The following is a 24703-nucleotide window of genomic DNA, read 5'->3' as shown; positions in this document are numbered from 1 at the left end:
GGGATAGGCAAACACTTCCTATAAAGGGCAGGAGAGTAACTATTTCAGGCTTTGTGGGCCAGGCGGTCTTGGTGGCAGTGACTCAGCTCTGCTATTATAGCCCAGCGGCAGCCACGGACAACATATAAACACATGAGCATGGCTGTGTTCCAACAAATCTTTATTTACAAAAACAGGCCAGGGGCCAGATATGGCCGTGTTATAGTTTGCTGATCCCTGGGCTAGGCTGGGCTAGATGAGTCGTGGGTGGGTGTGACTTGCCTGGGATGGGACAGGCTGAATTATTCTGACTAGGCCCTGACTTGGCTGGGCATGGCGGGGTTAGACTGTGCTGGCCTGGGCAGGCCTGGGCCCGGTGGGACCCAGCAAGGGCTCGGGCCTCCTCTGGCCTTCCCTGCCCTGACCTTGGTGCTGAGCAGGAGGAAGAGCAAGCAGGCTCTGAGGGACTATAAGAAGGTGCAGATCCAGCTGGAGAACCTGGAGAGCAGCGTGCGGGACCGCTGTAAGAAGGAGTTCACAGGTGAGGCTGTGAAGACCCCACGCTCCAGGGCTCTGCCCAAGCCTGTTCCCACCACCTTGGATCTGCGCCCAAACCTGGCTGCTTCTGCTCAACAGACCTTATGACCGAGATGACCGATCTTACCAGTGACCTTCTGGGCAGCGGCATCCCCTTCCTCGACTACAAGGTGTATGCCGAGAGGGTCTTCTTCCCTGGGCACCAGGAGTCGCCCTTGCACCGGGACTTGGGCGTGCCTGAGAGCAGGCGGCCCACTGTGGAACAAGGGCTGGGGCAGCTCTCCAACCTGCTTAACAGCAAGCTCTTCCTCATCAAGGTGCCGGCCCTGCCCCCTATCTGGGCCCTCCAGGGGTGGGGAGGGGGTCCCCCTACCCTCCAGCCCCATCCCTCCTCAGTCCCTCCGTTTCTGAATCTGCCCTCCCCGCCCACCCGTCCCCTCTCCCTGGTGCCAGTTCATCCACACCCTGGAGAGCCAGCGCACCTTCTCAGCTCGGGACCGCGCCTACGTGGCATCTCTGCTCACCGTGGCACTGCATGGGAAGCTTGAGTACTTCACCGACATCCTGCGCACCCTGCTCAGTGACCTGGTGGCCCAGTATGTGGCCAAGAACCCCAAGCTGATGCTGCGCAGGTCTGTATGCCCGTCAGACGCCACGGGGGCCAGGCGGCCGTGGACAGCTGGAGCCAAGACCTGAGTCAGGCCCTCTGGGGCCTGGGGTCTGAAGAACAGAAAGCCCTGGGTCCCCGCCTGCTGACTCTGCCCCCTCTTTCCTGTCATCCCAGGACAGAGACCGTGGTGGAGAAGCTGCTCACCAACTGGATGTCGATCTGCCTCTACACTTTCGTGAGGGTGAGTGAGGCAGAGGTGGGTGGGGCTCCCCTCCAGGGAGAGTCAGGACTCTGAACCACACAACTTCTTGCCCCAGCACAGCTTGGGCACCCCTGCCCGGCATGTCCTCAGTCACCTTAAGCCTTCTGCGGCCTGCATCCTGTCCCCTTCCCCAGCACCTCCGTCCCATGCTTGTCCCCTGCCCCGAGCGTCCTAACTGCCCGCCACTCACCCAGGACTCGGTAGGGGAGCCTCTGTACATGCTTTTCCGTGGAATTAAGCATCAAGTGGACAAGGGGCCGGTAGACAGCGTGACTGGCAAAGCCAAATACACCCTGAATGACAACCGCCTGCTCCGAGAGGACGTGGAGTACCGTCCCCTGGTGAGCGGGGGAGAGACAGGGAGAGAGGGGGAGAGAGAGAGAACCTGCTGGTGAGTTAGTCTCCCATGAAGGTGAGGAGGGTGACCACGTACGATTGTGTGGGTGTCTGCATCTGGTTTGAGCCAGCCTAACCTCCAGCTGGCTGCAGGATAGAGGCTTGAGGACCAGACCTTGAAGATAGGACCTCAGAGGTTCCCCAGGTTTGGGGTGGGGTCAGGGTGGCCACATACAGAGTCTAGGGAGCAGCCAACCCTGCCCGGGGCCCATCCGGGTCCATGCTGTGTCAGGGCCTGAGTGTCTGCCTGATCATGGTCTCAGCATCCTGCCAGGGGCATGGTTGTGCCCACCAAGCTGGGAGTCACCCTGGCAGACCTGCCCATTGTTTCCCTCTGGGAAACTTTCCCCTTCGTGGCCCACGTGGAGTTCCTTTGGGAAAATCCCATTCAGGCTCCGCCAGGCCTGCTCCTCTGGCTAGTGGAGACCCCACTTCCTATGAGGGCTTCCTCAGGTGCCTCAGCCTAACTGTCTGCACCAGGAGCCTGAGGATCAGAGTTCAGAGGAACTTGTGCTCTCCCATTTTTTCTGCCATTCACCCAGCAGACACTAGTGCACTGTGCCAGGTGCTGGGGCCACAGAGTGGAGGGAGCTGCTGTCCCTGAGGAGGCAGGAGGGTGAAGAGGCAAGGAGTGATTGTTTGGTGCTTGGAGGTCAGAGGCAGTGGCTTCCTTATGGGTTGTCCCTGGCCTTGGCCTTGCATCTCGGTCATCCCACACGTGGCGTGAGCCCTGACCGCTCCTATGTATCGTGCACAGACCTTGAATGCACTACTGGCTGTGGGGCCTGGAGCGGGAGAAGCCCAGGGCGTGCCCGTGAAGGTCCTGGACTGTGACACCATCTCCCAGGCCAAGGAAAAGATGTTGGACCAGCTTTATAAAGGAGTGCCTCTCGCCCAGCGGCCAGACCCCCGCACCCTGGACGTCGGTGAGGGCAGAGGGGAAGGGTGGTCTGGGGACCCCCAGGGCTAGGCTGGCCCTATACCAGCTCTGCGGGGTCAGCTTATCACTCAGGGGATGTGGGCTCTGGAACACCTCTATAGGGATGACCTGTCACCTGGTGAGGGGCCCCTGTTTCTGGACTTCAGAGAAGTTGGGTGAGGTTGCCCCTGATGGAGGGGCCAGTGTCCATGTAGAAGAGGGTACAGGTTCCACTGCAGGGAGGGTATCCTGAAAGCCCTGGACCAAGCCCACCTTGTCCTTGCAGAGTGGCGGTCTGGGGTGGCCGGGCATCTCATTCTTTCTGATGAGGACGTGACTTCTGAGGTCCAGGGTCTGTGGAGGCGCCTGAACACCCTGCAGCATTACAAGGTGGGAGGGGTGGGAGCTGGGGGAGGGCTGTGGTGGGGTGGGCTGGTGGAAGGGTCACCAACTGTGGTCCACAGGTCCCAGACGGAGCAACTGTGGCCCTCGTCCCCTGCCTCACCAAGCACGTCCTCCGGGAAAGCCAGGATTACGTCCCTGGAGAGAGTGAGTATTTACCCTGCCCCGCCCCTGCCATCGCAGTCCTCTACCCTTGCTTTGCCCAGTCTCCAATAACGGGGGAAGGTCCTCTGGACCTCAGGGTGGGCTTGTGTCTACTTCCCTTCCACCCAGAGAAGCCCTTAATCAGGTGCCCCCACTCCCAGGTTTTGGCAGGACCCCGGGGGTCTAGGGCAGGGGGCACCTGATGAGGGGTGACAAGCTGTAAGGTCTTGGTACAGGGACCCCAATGCTGGAAGATGTGGACGAGGGGGGCATCCGGCCCTGGCACCTGGTGAAGCCAAGCGAGGAGCCGGAGCCGCCCAGGCCTCGGAGGGGCAGCCTCCGGGGCGGGGAGCGGGAGCGAGCCAAGGCCATCCCTGAGATCTACCTGACCCGCCTGCTGTCCATGAAGGTGGGGCTGGGGGCAGGGACGAGACAGGTAGTGGGATTTGGGGGTGTGTGGGGCTCGCACAGGCCTGGTGTCACGAGGCATCTGAGGCTGGGCTGGGCTGAGGTCCCCTTGCTGACTGCATCTCTTGTGCTTCCCCTCCTCCGCAGGGCACCCTGCAAAAGTTTGTGGATGACCTGTTCCAGGTGATTCTCAGCACCAGCCGTCCCGTGCCGCTTGCTGTGAAGTACTTCTTTGACCTGCTGGACGAGCAGGCCCAGCAGCATGGCATCTCGGACCAGGACACTGTCCATATATGGAAGACCAACAGGTGGGGGTGGTGCGGGCGGGCCTAGCATGTGCGGGGTCTTCTCTACTGTCTCCCCAGCACACTCACTGGCCACACCTGCCCCGCCCGCAGCTTGCCGCTGAGGTTCTGGATCAATATCATAAAAAACCCGCAGTTTGTGTTCGACGTGCAGACATCTGACAACATGGATGCAGTGTTCCTGGTCATTGCACAGACCTTCATGGATGCCTGCACCCTGGCTGACCACAAGCTGGGCCGGGTGAGCTGGCTGGGGTGGACCGGGAGGGTCTGGGTGGGTGGGGCAGCGTGGCTGGGGATGGAGAGTGCTGTGGTGCACAGACTCCAGGCTTTCTTGAGGATGTCAAGGAGGAGGATATGCGAGGCCTTTGACCGCAGGCCTGGGGCCAGGCTTTGTCCCTGGGCTCCCTAGGAGGTGGCCGTGCCTCAGCCTTCAGGGATGAGCAAGGGCAGGGGGCACGTGTGCTGATTCACAGGGTTAAGTGGAGCAAAGAGTGCTGGCGGTGCGGCAGGAGGCCAGGGCTACTTGGCGAGGGCTCACCCCGACGGCAAAGGGGGTGGTCAGAGCTGAGTTAGGTGGAGCCTCCTGGCAATCGTGCAGTGGATGGACTGGAGCCTGGAGTCCAGAGAGGAAGCTGTGTTGTCCCTGGGACGAGCGGTGGCCAGGTTCAAGCTGGGCAGGCAGAAGCTGTGGGTTGGATATGGGGGTGAGGAAGAGGGAGGGGTTCCTTACGTGTCCTGGGCCTCTGGCGGTGGCGAGCTGAGACTTGCAGGAGGTGAGCCCATGGATTCTACAATTGCAGAGCAGCTCCAGGCTGCCTCAGAGATTTGATTCCCAAGGGCAGTGGAAGTGTCTGCCAGCCCTTGCAGTACAGGGAGCAGAAGCCAGGGGAGGGCCAGGCGAGGAGGGATGTGCTGACGGGGGAGCTGGGAAGCGTGGAGGAGAGGTGGTCAGGGCTGCCTGGTGGCAGAGAGAGGGGGAGGTATGTTGTCACAGTGGTCAGGACCCAGAGAGTGCTGTGACAGATACGGGGTCACCACCACCACTGCTCAGGCACCCAGCAGGCAGGGCTGTCGTGGCTCTGCATGAGAATGGACTCTGCTTAGCCTCGACCCCTGGGCCTGGGACCTTTTGAGAGATCTAGCTCTAGATCTCCATGGGGAAACAAGATGGAAAGTTCTACTCTGTAGTGCTGTCTTTTGGAAGCCATTTTTGCTCTGCCTGCTCTCATTACTCTGCCTGCGATGAGCTGAGAACCACAGAGCCACACCAGGACCCAGGGGTCACCTCCAGGGTGTGTGCTGTATGGTAGCTGGGTTCTTCTGCCTCATCTTCACACTGCTTCCCCTTCCCAGCAGCACTGCAAATGCTTCCTGGGTAGCTCAGGAATAGTGCAAACCCAGATGCCAAGGGCCACCCATGGAGAGTTGCTGAGAAGCAGGCATCCTGCCTCAGGCCCAGCGCTCACGCCCTTGCTCACGGGGCAGTGCAGTCTTGCCTCACCCTCCCAGCAGCTGTAGCGTGAGGCGGCAGGTCCAGAGGATGGAAGTGTGCTGCCCACGGCCACTGGGACAGAGCTGGGATTGGAGCCCAGCTCGGTGGTACAGGATGTATCTGGCTGTGTTAGACTGTGGGCCCTGGTCTGAGAGAGCTGCTTCAAATCCCAGCTCAGCCACACAGGAGTGAGGTGGTCTGGGGCAATTTAATTAAATTTCGGGGTTAGTTTCCTGGTTTTTAAAATGATTACATGGGGAATGAACAGGACTTGGAGAAGCAGTATTAGGGCTCCACACGGCACTGCACCCTTCCTACCCTGCATGCCAGTTCCCTGCCAGGTCCGGGTGGAGGCACGTGGAGCTGAGAGATGACCTTGGAGTGAGATGGGGGGAAGCTCAAGGTGGTGACAGCAGAGATGGGACATTGGGGGAGGGGTGACAGAAGGAATGAGGTGGGGTGACCAACCATCCAGGTTGTCTGGGACTGAGGAGGTTTCCTGCAATTCAGGACTTAGTTTTAAAACTGAAACAGTGCTGGGAAAATTGGGACAGCTGGTCACCCTAACAGGAGCTCTCATCCTTCTTTTCCTTTCACTGTTCACCTGCTGGCACCCAGGACTCTCCCATCAACAAACTTCTGTATGCTCGGGATATTCCCCGGTACAAACGGATGGTGGAAAGGTACGAGAGAAAGGGATTGCATCGGGGGGATAATGGGTGGACAGACTGGTGGGTGTTTACAGCTGAGGCCCAGGGGTGGGCCTGGTGGGGTGAAGAGGGGTTTGTTTCCCCAGCGGCTGCCGGACCCATGATCTCTGGCAGGTACTACGCAGACATCAGACAGACCATCCCGGCCAGTGATCAAGAGATGAACTCCATCCTGGCCGAGCTGTCCCGGGTATGGCCCTCCTTCTGCTTCTTGGGTTGGGCATAGGCCTTCTGCCACAAGGGTCCTGCCCCCTTCACACTGCTCCTTTGCAGGGAAGCCCTGGGGGCCTCAACACAGTGTTCCCGCTGCCTCTGTAAAAGACCAAGGCTCCCAGTGTCTCATCAGAGAGCAGCAGGGGCCTTGTCCTGGCAGCTGCCACCTGGCCTGACGAAGCCAGGTGTTTAGATGTCTGCAGCCCCTCGGGGTCTGTGGACCATAGTTCCAAGGCAGCAAGGTGGCGGGGATTCAGCCCCAGGACTGCCTGGGTCAGCCTGTCCACGTCTTCCTACTGCTCTGCTGTCCTTGGCACAATAGACATGCCCCCACCTACTCCTACAACAGCCTCCAAACAGTCCAGTCCAGGGAATTTATATATAAACAATGTAAATCTGAAACCATGATGATGATGACCACAACCACAATAACAACAGCAGCTATAGTTTTGGGGTGTTGCCGTGCGTGGGGGCTTTGATCACTTCTCATTTGATTCCCATGAAAGCTCTACAAGTTAGGTGACATCAACTCCATTGTCCTGAAAAGGAGGTTGAGGTTCAGAGATGTCCCCATGGAGGGGCCTGGGTGTGACTTCAGGAAAATGCTGGGTCACAGCCTGTGAGCAGCACCTACTCTGCCTCGCTCTGCGATCGCCTGGGATGCCAGAGGGTCCCAGCTGGAGCCTGGAGGGGGAGAGAAGCCGAGCCCCAGGGGAGACCCCAGGCCATGGTGAAACTACAGATCCAGGGTCTCTCCACCAAGGAGGCCCTTTGGTCCTATCCCGTCCCCAGCTTAGCACGTCTAGCTTGGCATCCCCTGTCTGTGGAGGGGCTCTGCTTCCCAATGCAGGGCCCTGTTCCTTCCTCTACCTCCCAGCCCCCTTTTCCCCACTCGCCTTGCCTGGGGTCCTGGGCCTCCTCTGGTGGCTGGCAGCACCCCCTATCTCTGTAACCTCTTGTCTCTCCTCCCTAGAACTACTCTGGAGACCTGGGGGTGCGAGTGGCCCTGCACGAACTCTACAAGTATATCAACAAATACTATGACCAGGTGGGCAGAACCTGGGCATGGTCAGGATGATGTGAGGGTGTGACTGGCTCTGTGACGCAAGTGTGGGGCCTTTGGGTCTCCCCCAGGCACAGAGTGGTGGAGGGGGGCTGAGCCCTGGGCTCGGGAAGTGTTTGTTCTTCAGGTGTGCTTCCTGGTAGTGGCCCGGCTCTTACCTGCTGCTGCCCTTCCCATCCGGGCTCCTCAGCCAGGCTCCTGGGCATGGTGGTGGTGATGGATGGCTGGGGATCTACCAGGGCCTGGAGATGGTGTGCAGGATGTGCTGGGAGGGACACACAGTGGCCACCTGTGCCCCGACCTGGCGCTCGCTCTGAGCCCTACCTGAGACCACATGTGGCAGTGTGCTGTGCGGGCCATCTCTGGGGGCGGTGAGCCTGGCTGGGCTGCATGCGCTGCCAGAGAGGAGGGTCTGGGGCAGATGAGGGCACAACAGAGCCGGTAAGGGGGCTTTCTGGGGGATTCCTGGGCTGGGCCTCAGGATCAGAGCGCCCACCAGTCAACCTGGTGTTTGCGTGGCCCCAGGGATGTGGCCATTGCTGTTGAGAGATGAGGGCCCTGCCTCATGGCTCAGGCCTGGAGTGAGGACAGGCATTTGACACAGGACTGATGCGCAAGCGTGAAGTCCAGGTGCCTTGCTCCAAGCGGTGTGGGTGCTGGTGTGGGGGAGGCAGGGCCGTGTGACACAGCTGTCCCCTTGTGGAGGCGTGGCCGGTGAGCCCCTCCTGTTCCCACCCTTCCCTCTGTGGCAGCCCCCCTTGTGGTTATGTAGTTGTCCGTGTTTGTTCAATACCTGTCTCCCCTCCAGTGAGCCCCATGAGGGCAGGGATCGTACCTGTCAGCACTGCCGGGTTCCTGCTCCTTGTCCAGCACCCAGCATGTAGGAATTTAGGAACTGCTTGTTGCCTGGTGGGCGGGGGAGCCAGGATGGGTGGAGCAGGGCTTCCAGGGGGTTTGTGGCGGAGAAGACCAGCATGGTGGGTGAAGTTGGCCTCCACTCAAAACGATTTTACCGCGGAGGCGATATGCATTACCGTGAGTGCTAGGCACTGAGTAAAGTACTTCATTCCCTACCTCACTAATCCTTAAAACCCCACAGTGACTCTGCTGTCATCATTCCCTCCCTGAGGGGGGCCCTGAGGAAGTGAGTGCGGCAGCTCACAGGGTTTCTCGGGCCCCTACCCACACCTGCTGCGGTAGCTGTGGAGGCTATTGAAGTCTGTGGCAAAGGCAGACGGCAGGCTGACGGTCTCCCCTTGCTGAGTTGGTCTCTGTATTTCAGATCATCACTGCCCTGGAGGAAGATGGCACGGCCCAGAAGATGCAGCTGGGCTATCGGCTCCAGCAGATCGCAGCGGCTGTAGAAAACAAGGTCACAGATCTGTAGGGACTTGGAGAGCCCTGGCCTGCTGTGCCTCAGCCCCGCCTGGGCAGCCCGGCCTGGGCAGCCCCGGAACCACGAGGGAGAGACCACCTTCTTAGATGCCTGTAGTGCCTGCCCAGCGGAGTTAGTGGAAGGTGGCTCCAAGTCTCCTGGTGGCTCTGGCCTGGGCCCTGCTGGACTCATCTCGCAGGCCTGGGGCCTTGAGGCTGATGGAGTGGTGACCCTGAGGCCAGTGACCCTGCGGGCTACTTTCTGTGTGATGTTAGTCTGAGGGAAACTGGGGACTAAGGGCTTCCAGAGAGTGGCTGGAAGGGCCACTCTCCCTGGGGAGACTGTACTGCTCCTGAACACTGGCCTTTATCCCAGGGGATTCAGAGAGGAAGGAGGAGAGCCCCCACTTCCTGTCCCGCCCTCCTCCTCCACCATCCCTGACCTCGTTAGCTGCCTCTGGCCATGTTGCTGCTGCCATGTTCCTAGGTCCGAGAGATGAATGCCTTTCCTAGGCCACTGCAAACTGACCTCTCAGCAGGGCTGGCTGCTTCAGGGCCACCCTGCCACCGAGGCAGCCAGGAGTGAGGGGTGTCTGCTGCAGGGGGGCCTCGGGGAGAATGGTGGCCCTACTGACCTGGCTCTTCATTAAAGGATAACACACTGTCTGGCGTCTGAGATGTGGGCTTGGCCCAGCGCTCCCTTAGCTGGAGGGTGGCAGCTGTGTCTGGCAGGCACCATGGGGAGATGGGATCTGCAGCCTCCGGGAGGTCTCATGACGCCCACAGAATGCTCCAGATCACAGGGCTGGCTGGGTTCTCCTTGACTCCTGCGCAGGGCTCGCTGGAGTCAAAGCTGCTGTGAAGGAAGTGAGAACCCCATCCAGGATGGGGCTGGGGGGCCTGAAACCCAAGGTGCAGGGATCTCTGGTTTCTTCAAGCAGGTCTGCCTTATCGGCAATTTGAGTGTTCAAATTTCTCCATTCCTGTTGCATTTGTTGTGAAAGGAACTGGGAAAGGATGGCATCACTGCTCCAGGCGGAGTGGATCTTGGGGCCCTTTTCCTCGGTAGTTTCTAGACGCCCTGAACCCCTGTAGCCTGCGCTGTTCTGAGGGGCTTCTGGTTACTGGGTTGTCTTCTAAGTCAAGGTATTTTGGGCGCAGATAACCCAACTGTCTGCCTGCGTGAAGGCCACCTTGTTTGGGTTTCCTGATTTGTAGCTGGAGGTGAGCTTCGAGACTGTCTCAGCTGGATCTTGTATTGCTGGCTGGGTCTACACGGCTGGGGGTTGATGCCCCCTTGACTGAGACCACCCTTGGCCTCCATAGGAGGCCAGACTACTGAACAGAGGTGAGTCCATGGCCCTCCAGCCTTCAGGTCCTCACAAGGTTCTCCCCCATGGCTCTCTGCTTATAGCCCAGAGACCCCCTAGCCTTCCTTCCCCTCTGACACAGAGGCCCCACCTCCCAACTTAGGGGTCTTCACTGGGGGTTTGAAGAGACACAGGCTGATATGAGTCCAGGAAGACTCCTCTTCCCTCCCTCTTATGGCCCTAAATAATGCCTTCTCAAGGTCCTCGTCCCTAAGATGGCAGGAGCCACATTGGTGTGTCCATGCCCACTGTAGTCACCACAGCTATTCTCTGCTCTAAGGTCCTTCCCTCCTCATTTCTGCCTGATGTCCAGACCACAGTCAGAGACAGGTCAGCCAGCAGTCAGGCACTGTCATTCCGGTGTGTGAGCTTTAGTACTTCAAATGCATGCTCCTGCCAGGTCTTTGTAGTGGCTCAGAACGGGTCTGACTCCTTCATCTGGCCAAACCATGGAGTTGATCCCCCATTGTGACAGTCTCAGGGAGCAGGGCTAATGGGGAATTCACTTTGGGGTGGACGTCAAGCAGGCCCAGAGAGGGAGGGAGGGAGCCTGGTTGGCACCACAGGGGCCGTGACAGACTCATGCCTCTGTTCAGGGCCCAGGCTCCTACAGGTCCTAGGAGGCCTATAACGGGGTAGGTGAGGGCTCTGGGGAGAGGAAAACCATGTACCTGCACACCTGGCAGCTGTGAGTATTGAACATGTTCCGAGTCATTCACTTTCATGTCTCAGCCCTCAACAGAATGCTGTTCTAATAAAAGATACAAAGAACACAAACCTGTGCAGTAAGACAGGAACTTCTAAGTCTTCATTCAAACACCACAGCTGCGAGTGGAGATTCTAAACCTGACATAACTTAAGGATTCTAATTGGGTCTTGGCCACAATGTCAGTGTAGGACATTTGTCATTCAGGTTGATCAATCTCTTTATTCTGATCAAGACTGCAAAAAGTGCGCTCACCTACTACATTACCCATAAACTTGTTAGTATGCAAAGGACCTTCGTTTCTCATCACTGGGGACACCTTAAGGAGATTAGGGAGTGACTTGCTTCATTAAGTGAACTTTCACCAACTTAAATATCGGAGTAATTGTCCAGTTAGAGGACCAGGAGCTCCGTATCTTTTTTTTTTTAGTGAAGTATAGTTGACTTACAGTGTTTCAGGTGTACAGCAAAGTGATTGATATATATATATTTTTCAGATTCTTTCCATTATAGGTTATTGCAAGATACTAAATATAGTTGCCTGCGCTATACCGTAAGTCCTTTTAGTTTATTTTATATGTAGTAGTATGCATCCGTTAATCCCCAATTCCTAATTTATCCCTCCCTCCTTTCCTCTTTGGTAACCGTAAGTTTGTTTTCTATGTCTAGAGTCTATTTCAGTTTTGTAAATAAGTTGATTTGTATCACTTTTTTAGATTCCACATATAAGCGATGTATGATATTTGTCTTTGTCTGACTCACTTCTCTCAGCATGATAATCTCTGGGTCCATCCATGTTGCTGCAAATGGCATTATTTTATTCTTTTTCATGGCTGAGTAATATTCCATTGTATACGTATACCACATGTTCTTTATCTATTCATCTGTTCATGGATATTTCTTGGTTATTGTAAATAGTGCTGCTGTGAACACTGGGGTGGGTGTATCTTTTTGAATTAGAGTTTTCATCTTTTCTGGATGTGTGCCTAGGAGTGGGATTGCTGGAAAATATGGTAACTCTATTTTACTTTTTTAAGGAACCTCCATACCATTCCCCATAGTGGCTGCACCAGTTTACATTTCCACCAAGAGTACGGGAGGGTTCTCTTTTCCTCACACCCCCTCTAGCATTTATTATTTGTAGACTTTTTAAGAAGATTTATTATTTATTTATTTATTTATTTTTGGCTGTGTCGGGTCTTAGTTGCGGCACGCGGGATCTTCACTGAGGCATGCAGGATCATGTGGTGCGTGAGCTTTTCTCTAGTTGTGGCGTGCAGGTTTTCTCTAGTTGTGGCGTGCAGGCTCCAGGGTGTGTGGGCTCTGTAATTATGGTGCGTGGGTTCCAGAGCATGTGGGTTCTGTAGTTTGCTGCACGCAGGCTCTAGTTGAGGTGCACAAGCTTAGTAGTTGTGGCGCGAGGGCTTAGTTGCCCCGAGGCATGTGGGATCCTAGTTCCCTGACCAGGGGTCGAACCTGCGTCTCCTGCATTGTAAGGCAGATTCTTTAGCACTGGACCACAAGGGAAGTCCCTATTCGTAGAATTTTTGGCGATGGTCATTCTGACGAGTATGAGGTGATACATCAATTGTGGATTTGATTTGTATTTCTCTAATAATTAGTGATGTTGGCCATCTTTTCATGTGCCTGTTGGTAATCAGGATGCCTTCCTTGGAGAAATGTTACTTAAGTCTTCTGCATATTTTTTAATTGGGTTGTTTTGTTTTTTTGATGTTGAGCTATATGAGTTCTTTGTATATTTTGGGAATTAATCCCTCAAATTTCCATCATATGCAAATATTTTCTCCAAAACCATATGGTGTCTTGTTTCGTTTATGGATGTTTTGCTGTACAAAAGCGTTTAAGCTTACTTATTTTTTTAATTTCAAAATGTTATCGGAGTATAGTTGATATACAATGTTGTGCTAGTTTCAGGTATACAACAAATGATTCATTATACATATTTGTATATCCATTATTTTTCAGATTCTTTTCTCTTATAGATTAGGACAGATTATCAAGTAGAATTCCCTGTGCTATGCAGTGGGTCCTTCTTGATTATCGTGTGTGTGTGTGTGTGTGTGTGTGTGTGTGTGTGTGTGTATGTATTAGGGTTTATGTTTTAATCCCAACCTCCTAACTTATCGCTCCCCCCACCCGAACTTTCCCCCTTTGGTCATGATAAGTTAGTTTTCTAAGTCTGGGAGTCTGTTTCTGTTTGGTTAATTAGTTCATTGGTATCATGTTTTAGATTGCACCTATAAGTGACATCATATAATATTCGTCTTTCTCTGTGTGACCTACTTGACTTAGTGGGATCCTCTCCAGGTCCATCCATGTTGCTGCAAATGGCATAATTTCATTCTTTCTTAGGGTTGAGAAATATTCCATTGTATATATGTAGCACATCTTGTGTAGCCATACCTATGTCGATGGACATTTTGGGTGCTCCCATGCTTTGGGTATTGTAAATAGTGCTGCAATGAACGTTGGGGTGCAGATATCTTTTCGAAGGATGGTTTTCTCCGGGCAGACACCCAGGGGTGGGATTGCCGGATCTCATAATTGCTCTATTTTTAGTGTTTTATAAAACCTCCATAGTGTTCTCCATAGTGGCTGGTAGCCATTTCCATTCCCAGCAGCAGCGGAGGAGGGATGTCTTTTCTCCACGCCCTCTCCAGCATTTATTGTTTGTAGACTTTGTGGTGATTGGTGCTCGATGATACCTCGTTGTCGGTTTGATTTGCATTTCTCTAACAATTAGCGATGCCGAGGATCATTTCATGTGGTTTTTTTTTTAATGTGAATAAAATTTTACCTCTTGAAACTGGCTTCTGAAAGTCGGCCCTGTTTTGAATTCTTTTTCTATTACTTATCGCGCGATATCTCTCGAAGGCAGGGGTCATTTAGAGCCCCACAGGCCTTGTGAATATTAAGTTCCCCTAAGTACTGGTTTTAAGGTTGTTGTTACGGAAAACGGCCACAAGGCGGCAGCATTTCTTCATGCCCGACTCTGGTAACTCGGGCAACCTGAGCCTAGCAAAAGTCATGTTCCTGGGTTGTAAATCAGAGTGCAAAGTGCCAGAAGAAACACACGAGGGCTTGTGCCTCTTTACTTCTTCCCCCTTACCCTTCACCCTCCCAGTCAAATCCCAACCCCTGCAAAAGTGCTGTGCTGAGGGTGATGTCCTAGGTAGTTGGAGAGACTCTAAGGAAGGAGGCTGGAAGTGGAAACCCCCCCACCAGGAGATGGGGAGACAGGGAGACTTTCAAAGCTCTTTCAGTCCAGAGTGTCCATCTTTTTTGGGGGTGCCATAGGCTTGGTGTAGCTGGAGGAGGGTCCACCTGGATCTGGAGACTGTGGTCCTACCCAGAGGGGACCAGGCACTCCAGGTACAAGGGGGGCTCACTTGCTGGCACCTTGCCGCTAGCTCCCTCAGCCCCACGACAGTCCAGCCTTGGGACCCAGGCCTGCTCAGGTTCCAGGGATGTGACACCAGCCCAGGCAGCTGAGGCCTGAGGGGACTAGAGTAGGCACTTGTTTTCATTTTTCTCTTCTAATGTAATTTGTATCTTACAATGCTGTGTTTGTTTGAGGTGTACAGCAACCTGATTCAGTTATACATGTTTCTATTCCTTTTCGGATTCTGTTCCCATTCCAGGTTATTAGAGAGTGTTGAGGAGAGTTCTCTTTGCCGTCTAGTAGGTCCTTGTTGATTATCCCACATATTAGGGTGTATGTTTTAATCCAAACCTCCTAACTTATCTCTCCCCCACCCCAACTTTGCCTTTGGTCACGCTAAGTTAGTTTTCTACGTCTGGGAGTCTGTTTGGTTAATTAGTTCATTGGTATCAAGTTTTAGTTTGCACCTATAAGTGATATATGATATTTGTCTTTCTCTGTGTGACTTAGTGGGATCATCTCTAGGTCCATCCATGTTGCTGCAAATGGCGTGATTTCATTCTTTCTTGGGGTTGAGAAATATTCCATTTTATATATGTAGCATATCTTGTGTAGCCATACCTATGTCGATGGACATTTTGGGTGCTTCCATGCTTCGGGTATTTTAAATAGTGCTGCAGTGAATGTTGGGTGCGGGTGTCTTTTTCTTCTTTTTAAAGGGTTAATTTTCTATCTCTCTTTTTTTATGTTATTTATTTATTTTTAGCTGCATTGGGGCTTCATTGCAGTGCGTGGGCTTCTCACTGCGGTGCCTTCTCTTGTTGCAGAGCACGGGCTCTGGGTGCTCAGGCTCAGTAGTTGTGGCTTGCAGGCTCTAGAGTGCAGGCTCAGTAGTTGGTGGTGCATGGGCTTAGGTGCTCTGCAGCATGTAGGATCTACCCGGACCAGGGATCGAACCCGTGTGCCCTGTATTGTCAGGCGGATTCTTAACCACTGCGCCACCAGGGAAGTCTGCAGGTGTCTTTTCGAAGGATGGTTTTCTCCCGGCATACACCCAGGAGTGGGACTGCCAGATCTTATAATCGCTCTATTTTTAGTGTTTTATAAAACCTCCATAGTGTCCTCCATAGTGGCTGGTAGCCATTTCCATTCCCAGCAGCAGCAGAGGAGGGTTTTCTTTTCTCCACGCCCTCTCCAGCATTTACTGTTTGTAGACTTTATGATGACTAGTGCCGGATCATACCTTGTTGTCGTTTTGGTGTGCATTTTTCTAAGAATTAGGGATGCTGAAGATCTTTTCATGTCCTTTTTTTTTTTTTTTTTAACATGGTGGTGTAAACTTTACCTCTTGTAGTGGCTTCAGGAGGGCAGATACCATTTACTGCCTCACCTCCTTCTCCTCCACGCTTACCATTTCCCTATGAGTGTACCTGTGCTCAGGCTCGTGCATGTGGTCTGGGCCCCTGTGCTTTCCTGTCTCCATTACTGGAGCAGTTTCCTGGGTTTTGGGTGGCCCAGTGCAGGTCCTTCTGTGCTTCTTGCTTCTTCCACCATCTCCGTGTACTTCATTCAGTCCTGTGGTTTCCTATCTACTCCTCACCCCTTCAGTAGCTTCATGCATTTCTCCTTTATTTCTGTCAAGTTTTGGTTCACATATTCGAAGCGAGTTATAAATATTTACAATTTGTATATCTTTGTGTTTTGATCATTTTATCATTTTGAACATTTTATCTCTAGTAATACTTACTCCCTTAAAGTCTATTTGAATACCTTTCAACATCTATTGTGTAAATTATCAAGTAATAATTTCCTTTAAGGAGTTACTAAGGTACAGTTAAAAGCTGGGCTTCTGAGTGAATGGTTTTGTCCTTCTATCAGTAAGTCACACATTTTCTACAGTTTCTTTTCTTTTTAGAAGTCATTGTAACTCCGGAAACATATTCGTTTCCATATTAACAGACTTTACTACTTTTAAAACTATGGTTTTTATTTTGTTTTATTTTTTTAACATCTTTATTGGAGTATAATTGCTTTATACTGGTGTGTTAATTTCTGCTGTATAACAAAGTGAATCAGCTATACATATACATACATCCCCATATCTCCTCCCTCTTGCGTCTCCCTCCCACCCTCCCTATATCACCCCTGTAGGTGGTCACAAAGCATAAGCTGCTCCCTGTGCTATGCGGCTGCTTCCCACTAGCTATCTATTTTACATTTGGTAGTGTATATATGTCCATGCCACTCTCTCACTTCGTCCCGGCTTACCCTTCCCCCTCCCATGTCTTCAAGTCCATTCTCTATGTCTGCATCTTTATTCCTTTATTCCTGTCCTGCCCCGAGGTTCTTCAGAACTTTTTTTTTTTTTTTTTTTAGATTCCATATGTATATGTTAGCATATGGTATTTGTTTTCTCTTTCTGACTTACTTCACTCTGTATGACAGTCTCTAGGTCCATCCACCTTGCTACAAATAACTCAATTTCGTAAAATTATGGTTTTAAAATATTTCATTTTATTCTACTTATCAAGTTTATGTCAATTAATCTAAGGTACATTTTACAACATCAAGAAAGAAAAATGTTAATTCTCCTGAAAGCAATATTCTGGTAAGAGTATTATATAAATTTATTTGAATGAGTTTTTAACCTCCATTGTTTCTTTTAATTAATGATACAATATCATTAAAGTGAACCCTCCTACCCTGTTGGTGGGAATGTAATTGGTAATGGCCACAATAGAGAACAGTATGGAGGTTCCTTAAAATGTAAAATTAGGGGCTTCCCTGGTGGCGCAGTGGTTGAGAGTCCACCTGCCGATGCAGGGGACATGGGTTCGTGCCCCGGTCTGGGAAGATCCCACATGCCGTGGAGAGGCTAGGCCCGTGAGCCATGGCCTCTGAGCCTGCACGTCCGGAGCCTGTGCTCCACAACGGGAGAGGCTGCAACAGTGAGAGGCCCGGGTAATGCAAAAAAAAAAAAAAAAAAAAAAAGTAAAATTAGAACTACCATATGATCTAGCAATCCCACTCCTGGTCATATGTTCAGAAAAGAGGAAAACTCTAATTGGAAAAGATACATGCACCCCAACATTCGTGGCAGCACTGTTTACAATAGTGCAGACATGGAAGCGACCTAACTACCTAAATGTTTATCAACAGATGAATGGATATAGAAGATGACATCTCTCTCTCTCCCCCCCCCACACACACAATGGAATATTACTCAGCCATAAAAAAGAATGAAATCATGCCATTTGTAGCAATATGGATGGACCTGGAGATGATCACACTAAGTCAAGTAAGTCAGAGAAAGACAAATATCCTAGGATATCACTTATATGTGGAATTGAAAACAGTGATACAAATGAACTCTTTAACAAAACAGACGTAGATTCACAGACATCAAAAACAAACTTATGGTTACCAAAGGGGAAAGGGGAAGGCGTATAAATTAGGAGTTTGGGATTAAAATATATACACTACTATATATATAAAAAAGAACAAGGGCCTACTGTATAGCACAGGAAACCATATTCAATATCTTCTAATAAATGGAAAAGAGTCAGAAAAAGTGTGTGTTTATATATGTATACACATATTTATACATATATATATATATATACACACATATATAACTGAATCACTTTGCTGTACACCTGAAACTAACAGAACATTGTAAATCAACTATAGTTTAAAAACTACAGTATCGGGACTTCCCTGGTGGTGCAGTGGTTAAGAATCCGCCTGCCAATACAGGGGACATGGGTTCGAGCCCTGATCTGGGAAGATCCCACATGCCACGGAACAACTAAGCCTGCATGCCACAACTACTGAGCCTGCACCATAGAGCCTGTGAGCCACAACTACTGAAGCCAGAGCACCTAGAGCCCATGCTAGGCAACAAGAGAAGCCACTGCAATGAGAAGCCCGCACACCACAATGAAGAGTAGCCCCTGCTTGCCGCAACTAGAGAAAGCTTGCGTGCAGCAACGAAGACCCAACGCAGCCAAAAATAAAATATAAAATAAATAAATTTATTAAAAAAGAATAAGTCGACAAACTTATGGATTGCCCACTCTAATATTATCTTGTTTACATTTTTCTGTCATTATCCACATACACGAATATTCTCCTTGTGCAATTTTCTTACTGTAGTTGATTTACAATGTTGTGTTAATTTCTGCTGTACAGCAAAGTGATTTAGTTATACCTATATGTATACCATAAATGAATATTCCCTTAAATAATTGTGGTAGATATTTAAATGCCATTCTAGAATCTATTTCATTTTCCTTTAAATAGTTCATATATTTGCAGAAGTTAATCATTTTTTAAAATTTTATATTGTATTTCATCAAGTTGACTTGTAACGTATTATTTCAACAGAGTAGACTTACATCCTGAGTTTATATCACAGAGTTTTCATTCACACAACATGCACATCTGGAAAAGGTGGTGTCCCCAAAATGTAATTAGCTTCTATATTTCACAATAGGCTTTTTGGCAGGCTAATTCACCATAGGCTAATTTGACGCAATGTTAGAGACCTTACCATGATCTGGTAAGATCCACTTTGGGTGACATGATAATCACATCCCACTGTGGGATGAGGTCGCCCTCCTGTCCCCTGGACCATGTGATCACTCTCCATAGCATTCTCAGCTTCAGGGACACCAGCCAGCCAAGTCTCTCTTCTCAGGCCTGAGCTGGAGATGTGGGGATACACTTCTGGGGAAGCCCCTTCTCTCATTTCTCTTTCAAAACCTTTGAAAATGTTCTTTTCATTCTCCTTCCATTTGAGTATTCTCTGTCATCTTTCTCACGTATTATCTTACTTTCTATTTTTCTCATTGTTCTCTTTGTTTAACCCATGTCAATTTTTATTCTCTCACTACCTTAAACATTCTTCTCTTTTCCTACTAAGATCATTGCATTCTTTGTATTTCTTTTCCTGTTTTCTAAAGCCATCCTACTCTTGCAACTTTGTAAATTGTTCCACCTTTGCTCTCTGACCTCTATTTATTCTAATTGTCTTAGATACTTTCTGAGGGGTTATATAGCAATTTGGTCAACGTTGCTGTCGTCAGAACCCCCAGGTTCAACCAGCTCTGCCTCCACCCACGTGCCTGACCATGGTGGGGGCTTTTGCCTCTCCTCCCAAAGACCGGCCTCTAGAGGCCGAAATCACCCAATGCATGTCAACTGCCTGAGCAGCACCAGCCAACAGCAAAGGTGGAGAGGTCGCTATATTGTCTTTGCTTGACATTGATTCCTTATTGCTCAGCTCCTGTCCTGTCCCCCCTCCTCTGTCCTTCTTCTGAGCCTGCCCCTCTCTCCGCCCGTATTCTTACCATCCATTGCTTTCTTTCCTTAGGTTGTCCTAGGCTCTGAACTCACTTTGCTCTGTTCCCATTTCCAGCTTTTCCTATGCTTGGAAATTATGGAGGTTCAGTTTAATGCGCCTGTTCTCACTTCTTGTCTCATACGTTAATGTCATCAGGTCTACTTAATGCATCACTGCAGGGCCAGCTGCTGCACATCCCTCTCTTTTCCTTAAAAATCTCTTTTCCTTGCCCTGTTTTCCATCCACGTGTGCCTGCTTATCAGTAAACTGGCTGAATTTCCTTACAAAGGCCTCCTCCTGTCTTGTCTTTTTGCCTCCGTGACTACACACCCATTTCCTCTCACATTCCTTTTCTGATGCTGTTCTATTATTTTTGTCTCCTCTGGCTTCCCTCACCTTAGCATATTTTCTATCACAAAATTCCTTCCCCCACCTCTATTTCTTTGAATCAACTCTTCCTTCTTATCATTTACTCCTGCATTGCTTTTAATCTTAGCTACAGCCACCTCACTTTGTGTCTCATTTCATTTTAACTGTGAAAAAAATCTCTTCTTGTTGTATTTCCTTTTTTACTCCCTCCTCACACATTTCCATCAAATTCACTTCTTCAGCTCTCCACTCCTGACATGCCCTCTTCTACACTTTCCCCTCTTTGGTGCTCTTTTTCTAATATCTGACTTCACACTCTCACCCTCACTGTGACTCTTCTGCACTGTGCTGGTTCCAGTTATCCTTCCATGATTTCACTTACTGATATAGTAAGAATTTATTGGATCAAGATAGCAGAATAGAAGGACACGGGGCTTACCTCTTCCCACAAAGACATCAAAAGTACATCTACATGTGGATCAGTTCTCACAGAATACCTACAGAACACTGGCAGAAGATCTCATACAATCAAAGCTGCAAGAAAGACCACCATGTAACCGGTAGGACAAAAGGAAAAAAGAAAAAGAATTGGGGATGGGACCTGTGCTCCTGGGAGGGAGCTGTGAAAGGGGGAATATTCCCTCTTCACCAGCTGGGAGATCAGCCCAGACAGACAGGGAGCCTCAGAGGAGAGTGCAGCAGCTGGATTCCTGCAGGCAGGACAGAGAGACCAACCCACAGGTCCTGGCCCCCTCGCTGCACTCCCCAGCCTGAGATGCATGTCTGCTGGAGCGCACGGGCTGGGTGCTGAAACTCAGGCTTCAAGGGACAGACCCAGTGTGAGGACTAGGTCTGGCTGCGTGGAGACAGCCTGAAGGGCCTGGAGAATGGTCTGGGTCACAACTAGGGGTGTGCGCACAACAGAGCCTGGGTCCGCCATAGGAGCCACGTTGTCAAAAGCATGCATGAAGGGAGGGGCGGGGCCCACCACAGCAGACTCATTCTGCTCACAGTGGGCACAGCTCTGCCTCTGAGCTCTGGGAGCACGCAAGGTGGGTTGTCCACACGTGGAGACGGGGCAGCAATCTGAGCCTATTCCCGGTGGATGCTTGCTTCTGGGGATTTACCCTGGCAGCTTTGTGAGCATAGTGCCCAAGGGACGTCCTTGCCAGCTTTCCCACAGCTGAGGTGGGGCTGAGGGCATGCCAACAAGAGTGTACTTTGTGAGTGTGGACTCTGGGTGACAGGCAACATCTCAGAGCGCACTCCCTGGTGGAGAGCTCCTGCAGGGGAGTACTCATGGCTCCTTTCCCAATGGGAGTGCTCCAGTCCTGCCTACCTACCTCAAACTACAGTTTAGAACCAGATCTGGGGGCTTCTATGCCAACAACTGGGGAGAAAACCCTACCCCCGAGAGGGCTGTGACAACCACAGAACAAAGAGTTGCCCGCACCCAATATCCTGTGCAAGCTCTGGTCACCACAACAACAATCACACACCCTATCAAGGGGATAAATGGCTAGCACACCCTTAAGAAATATATGGCAGGCATCCATACCAAGGACACCCCTCATATCAAACACATTAGACTCATGCAGGCTACACAGGGACACTCCCACATAAAAATAGCCCTCTAAGACCACAGTAGATAACTATTTCTCCTAAATTCATAGAGTCAGAAGATGAAGCAGCAGAGAAACCACTCCCAATTAAAAGAACAAGAAAAATCCCCTGAAAGAACAATGAAACAGATTTCTCCAGTCTATTAGACCTCAAGTTCAAAAGGGAGGCAATAAAAATGCTGAAGGAATTAAGAAAGGCTATCAATAGAAATGCAGTTCCTATAATAAGGAGGTAGAAACTGTAAAGAGGAGCCAATCAAAATTAGACAACTCAATTGCCTACATGAAAACCAAGCTAAAGGCAATAAACAGCAAACTAAATAATGCAGAAAAATCAATAAGTGTTCTGGAAAAAACAATAGAAATCAATCAGAAGAGCAAAGACAAATTAAAAAATGAAAGCAACATACAAGACCTATGGGATAATGTAAAATGTGCCAATCATAATTGGGATCCCAGAAGGAGAAGAAAGTGAAAAGGGGATCAAAAGTGGATTTGAAGAAATTATGGCTAAAATCTTCCCAAACCTAAAGAAGGAAAGAGATATCCAGGTACAGGAAGCACAGAGGGTCACAAACAAGATGAACCCAAACAGACCCACACCAAGATATGTTATGATTAAAATGGCAAATTAAAGATAAAGAGAGGATTCTAAAGGCAGCAAGAGAAATACAAAGAGTTAGTTACAAGGAAACCCCCATAGGGTTATCAGCTGATTTCTCTACAGAACCGTTGCAGGCCAGAAGGGAGTGGCAAGATATATTCAAAGTCCTAAAAGGGAAAAACCTGTAACCTACAATACTCTACCCAGCAAGATTATCATTTAGAATAGAAGGAGAGATAAATAATTTCTCAGACAAGCAAAAACTAAAAGAATACAGCAATACTAAACCTATCCTAAAAGAAATATTGAAAGGTCTTCTCTAAATAGAAAAGAAGCAAGAACCGATAGGAAAGGAAAAATCACAATAGGAAAAGCAAATATATTAAAGGATTGTAGATCACTTAAATAAGCCAGTACCTAAATTTAAAAAAATCAAAGATTATGAAAATGATTTATAACTACAATAAACCGCAAAAGGATAAACACAAAGATGTAAAACAATGAATCAAAATCATAAAATGTGGGGGAGGGAAGTAAGAAAATATAGATTTTTTTAGACTGTGTTTGAGCTTATATGACTATCAGTCTAAGGCAAGTACATAAAGTAATGAGTTAACATAGTCGAAAACCAGGGTAACCACAAATCAAAAACCTACAGTAGATGCACAAACACGAAAAAAGAAGAGAACTCAAGTGTAATACAAAAGAAAGCTATCAAATCACAAAAGGAAAAACAAGAAAAAGAAAAGAAATACATCAACTAGAAAACAAGGTTTAAAATGGCAATAAATACATACCTATCAATAATTACCTCAAATCTCAATGGACTAAATGCTCTGATTAAAAAACATAGAGTGGTGGATTGGATAATAAAACAAGAACCTACAATATGCTTCCTACAAGAGACCCACTTTAGGGCAAAGGAGACAGGTAGATTGAAAGTGAGGGGATGGAAAAAGATATTTCATGCAAATGGAAATGGCAAGAAACTGGGGGTTGCAATAATCATGCCAGACAAAATAGACCTTGAAACAAAGGCCATAAAAAAAGATAACGAAGGACATTATATAATGATAAAAAAGGATCAATAAAAGAAGAGGGTATTACACTCATTAACATATATGCACCCAATATAGGAGCACCTAAATTCATAAAACAAACAGTAACAGACATAAAGGGAGACATTGACGGGAATACAATAATAGTAGGAGACCATAACATCCCACTGACATCAGCAGAGAAATCCTCCAGATAGAAAATCAATAAGGCAACAGAGGGCTTCCCTGGTGGCACAGTGGTTGAGAATCTGCCTGCCAATGCAGGGGACATGGGTTTGAGCCCTGGTCTGGGAAGATCCCACATGCCATGGAGCAACTGGGCACATGAGCCACAACTACTGAGCCTGCGTGTCTGGAGCCTGTGCTCCACAACAAGAAAGGCCACGACAGTGAGAGGCCTGCACACCGCAATGAAGAGTGGCCCCCACTCGCCCCAACTAGAGAAAGCCCTTGCACAGTAACGAAGACCCAACTCAGCCAAAAATAAAAATAAATAAATAAATTTATATATAAAAAAATAAGGCAACAGAGACGCTAAATGACACAAGAGAACTGTTAGAGTTAATTGATAGTTTCAGGACAATACATCCAAAAAACTAGAATACACAGTCTTTTCAAGTGCACTAGGACAGACCACCTACTAGGTGACAAAACAAGCCTCAACAAATTTAAGAGGATAGAAATTATTTCAAGCACCTTTTCTAACGACAACAGCATGAAACTAGAAATCAACCACAGAAAGAGAAAGGAGGAAAAAAAGGATTACATGGAGACTAAACAACATGCTACTAAAAAACCAATGGGTCAACGATGAAACCAGAGGAAATTTAAAAATACCTTGAGACAACTGACAATGAGAACACAACCATACAAAATCTGTGGGATGCGGCAAAAGTAGTTCTTAGAGGGGAGTTCATAGCATTATAGGCCTTCCTCAAAAAATGAGAAAAACCTAACATAAACAACCTAACCTACCACCTAAAAGAAAAGAATTAGTAAAAGTAGAACAAACAAAACCTAAAGTCAGCAGAAGGAAGGAAATAGTAAAGATCAGAGAGGAAATAAATAAAATAGACCTAAAAAACAATAAAAAATCAATAAAACCAAGAGCTTGTCTTTGGAAAGGATAAAAAAAGGTAACAAGCTTCTGGCCAGGCTAACAAAGAAGGAAAGAGAGAGGACTGAAATAAACAAAATAAGAAATGAAAGAGGAGAAATAACAACCAACACCTCAGATACAAAACAAACAAAAAAAATTGTAAGAAAATACTATGAACAGTAATATGCCAACAGATTGGAAAACCTAGAAGAAATGCGCAAGTTTCTAGAAATATACAGCCCGCCAAAACTAAATCAAGAAGAAATAGATAGGGGCTTCCCTGGTGGCACAGTGGTTAAGAATCCGCCTAC

The 24703-nt window shown here is 49.2% G+C and overlaps 1 protein-coding gene and 1 long non-coding RNA gene across 22 annotated transcripts in view; one reads left to right on the top strand and one right to left on the bottom strand.

Annotated features, from left to right (window-relative positions):
- Positions 1-9481, top strand: part of PLXNB1 (plexin B1) — a 28958-nt gene extending 19477 nt beyond the window's left edge. For 15 of the 21 annotated variants that reach the window (XM_060109202.1, XM_060109205.1, XM_060109201.1 and 12 more), the window contains 14 exons: positions 420-520; positions 616-833; positions 970-1148; positions 1301-1367; positions 1583-1729; positions 2542-2710; positions 2990-3093; positions 3168-3252; positions 3474-3658; positions 3805-3965; positions 4056-4203; positions 6076-6357; positions 7354-7428; positions 8726-9481. In XM_060109202.1, the coding sequence (XP_059965185.1) occupies positions 420-520; positions 616-833; positions 970-1148; positions 1301-1367; positions 1583-1729; positions 2542-2710; positions 2990-3093; positions 3168-3252; positions 3474-3658; positions 3805-3965; positions 4056-4203; positions 6076-6357; positions 7354-7428; positions 8726-8830 (2026 nt within the window). In that variant the 3' untranslated portion in view covers positions 8831-9481. Of the gene's footprint in view, positions 1-419; positions 521-615; positions 834-969; positions 1149-1300; positions 1368-1582; positions 1730-2541; positions 2711-2989; positions 3094-3167; positions 3253-3473; positions 3659-3804; positions 3966-4055; positions 4204-6075; positions 6358-7353; positions 7429-8725 lie in introns of those variants that run through there. The other 6 variants (XM_060109213.1, XM_060109216.1, XM_060109212.1 and 3 more) reach the window with 4 other exon arrangements.
- Positions 152-10936, bottom strand: LOC132496751 (uncharacterized). Its single transcript, XR_009533528.1, has 4 exons — positions 10859-10936; positions 999-8801; positions 644-803; positions 152-500 (listed from the first exon to the last, which is right to left on the bottom strand). It is a non-coding gene; the product is annotated as an uncharacterized LOC132496751 (long non-coding RNA).
- Between the last annotated feature and the right edge of the window lie 13767 nt (positions 10937-24703).

This window comes from Mesoplodon densirostris, chromosome 10, assembly GCF_025265405.1.
Source record: "Mesoplodon densirostris isolate mMesDen1 chromosome 10, mMesDen1 primary haplotype, whole genome shotgun sequence".
Classification (NCBI taxonomy): Eukaryota; Metazoa; Chordata; class Mammalia; order Artiodactyla; family Ziphiidae; genus Mesoplodon; species Mesoplodon densirostris.
This window is presented reverse-complemented; position numbering and strand designations above follow the sequence as displayed.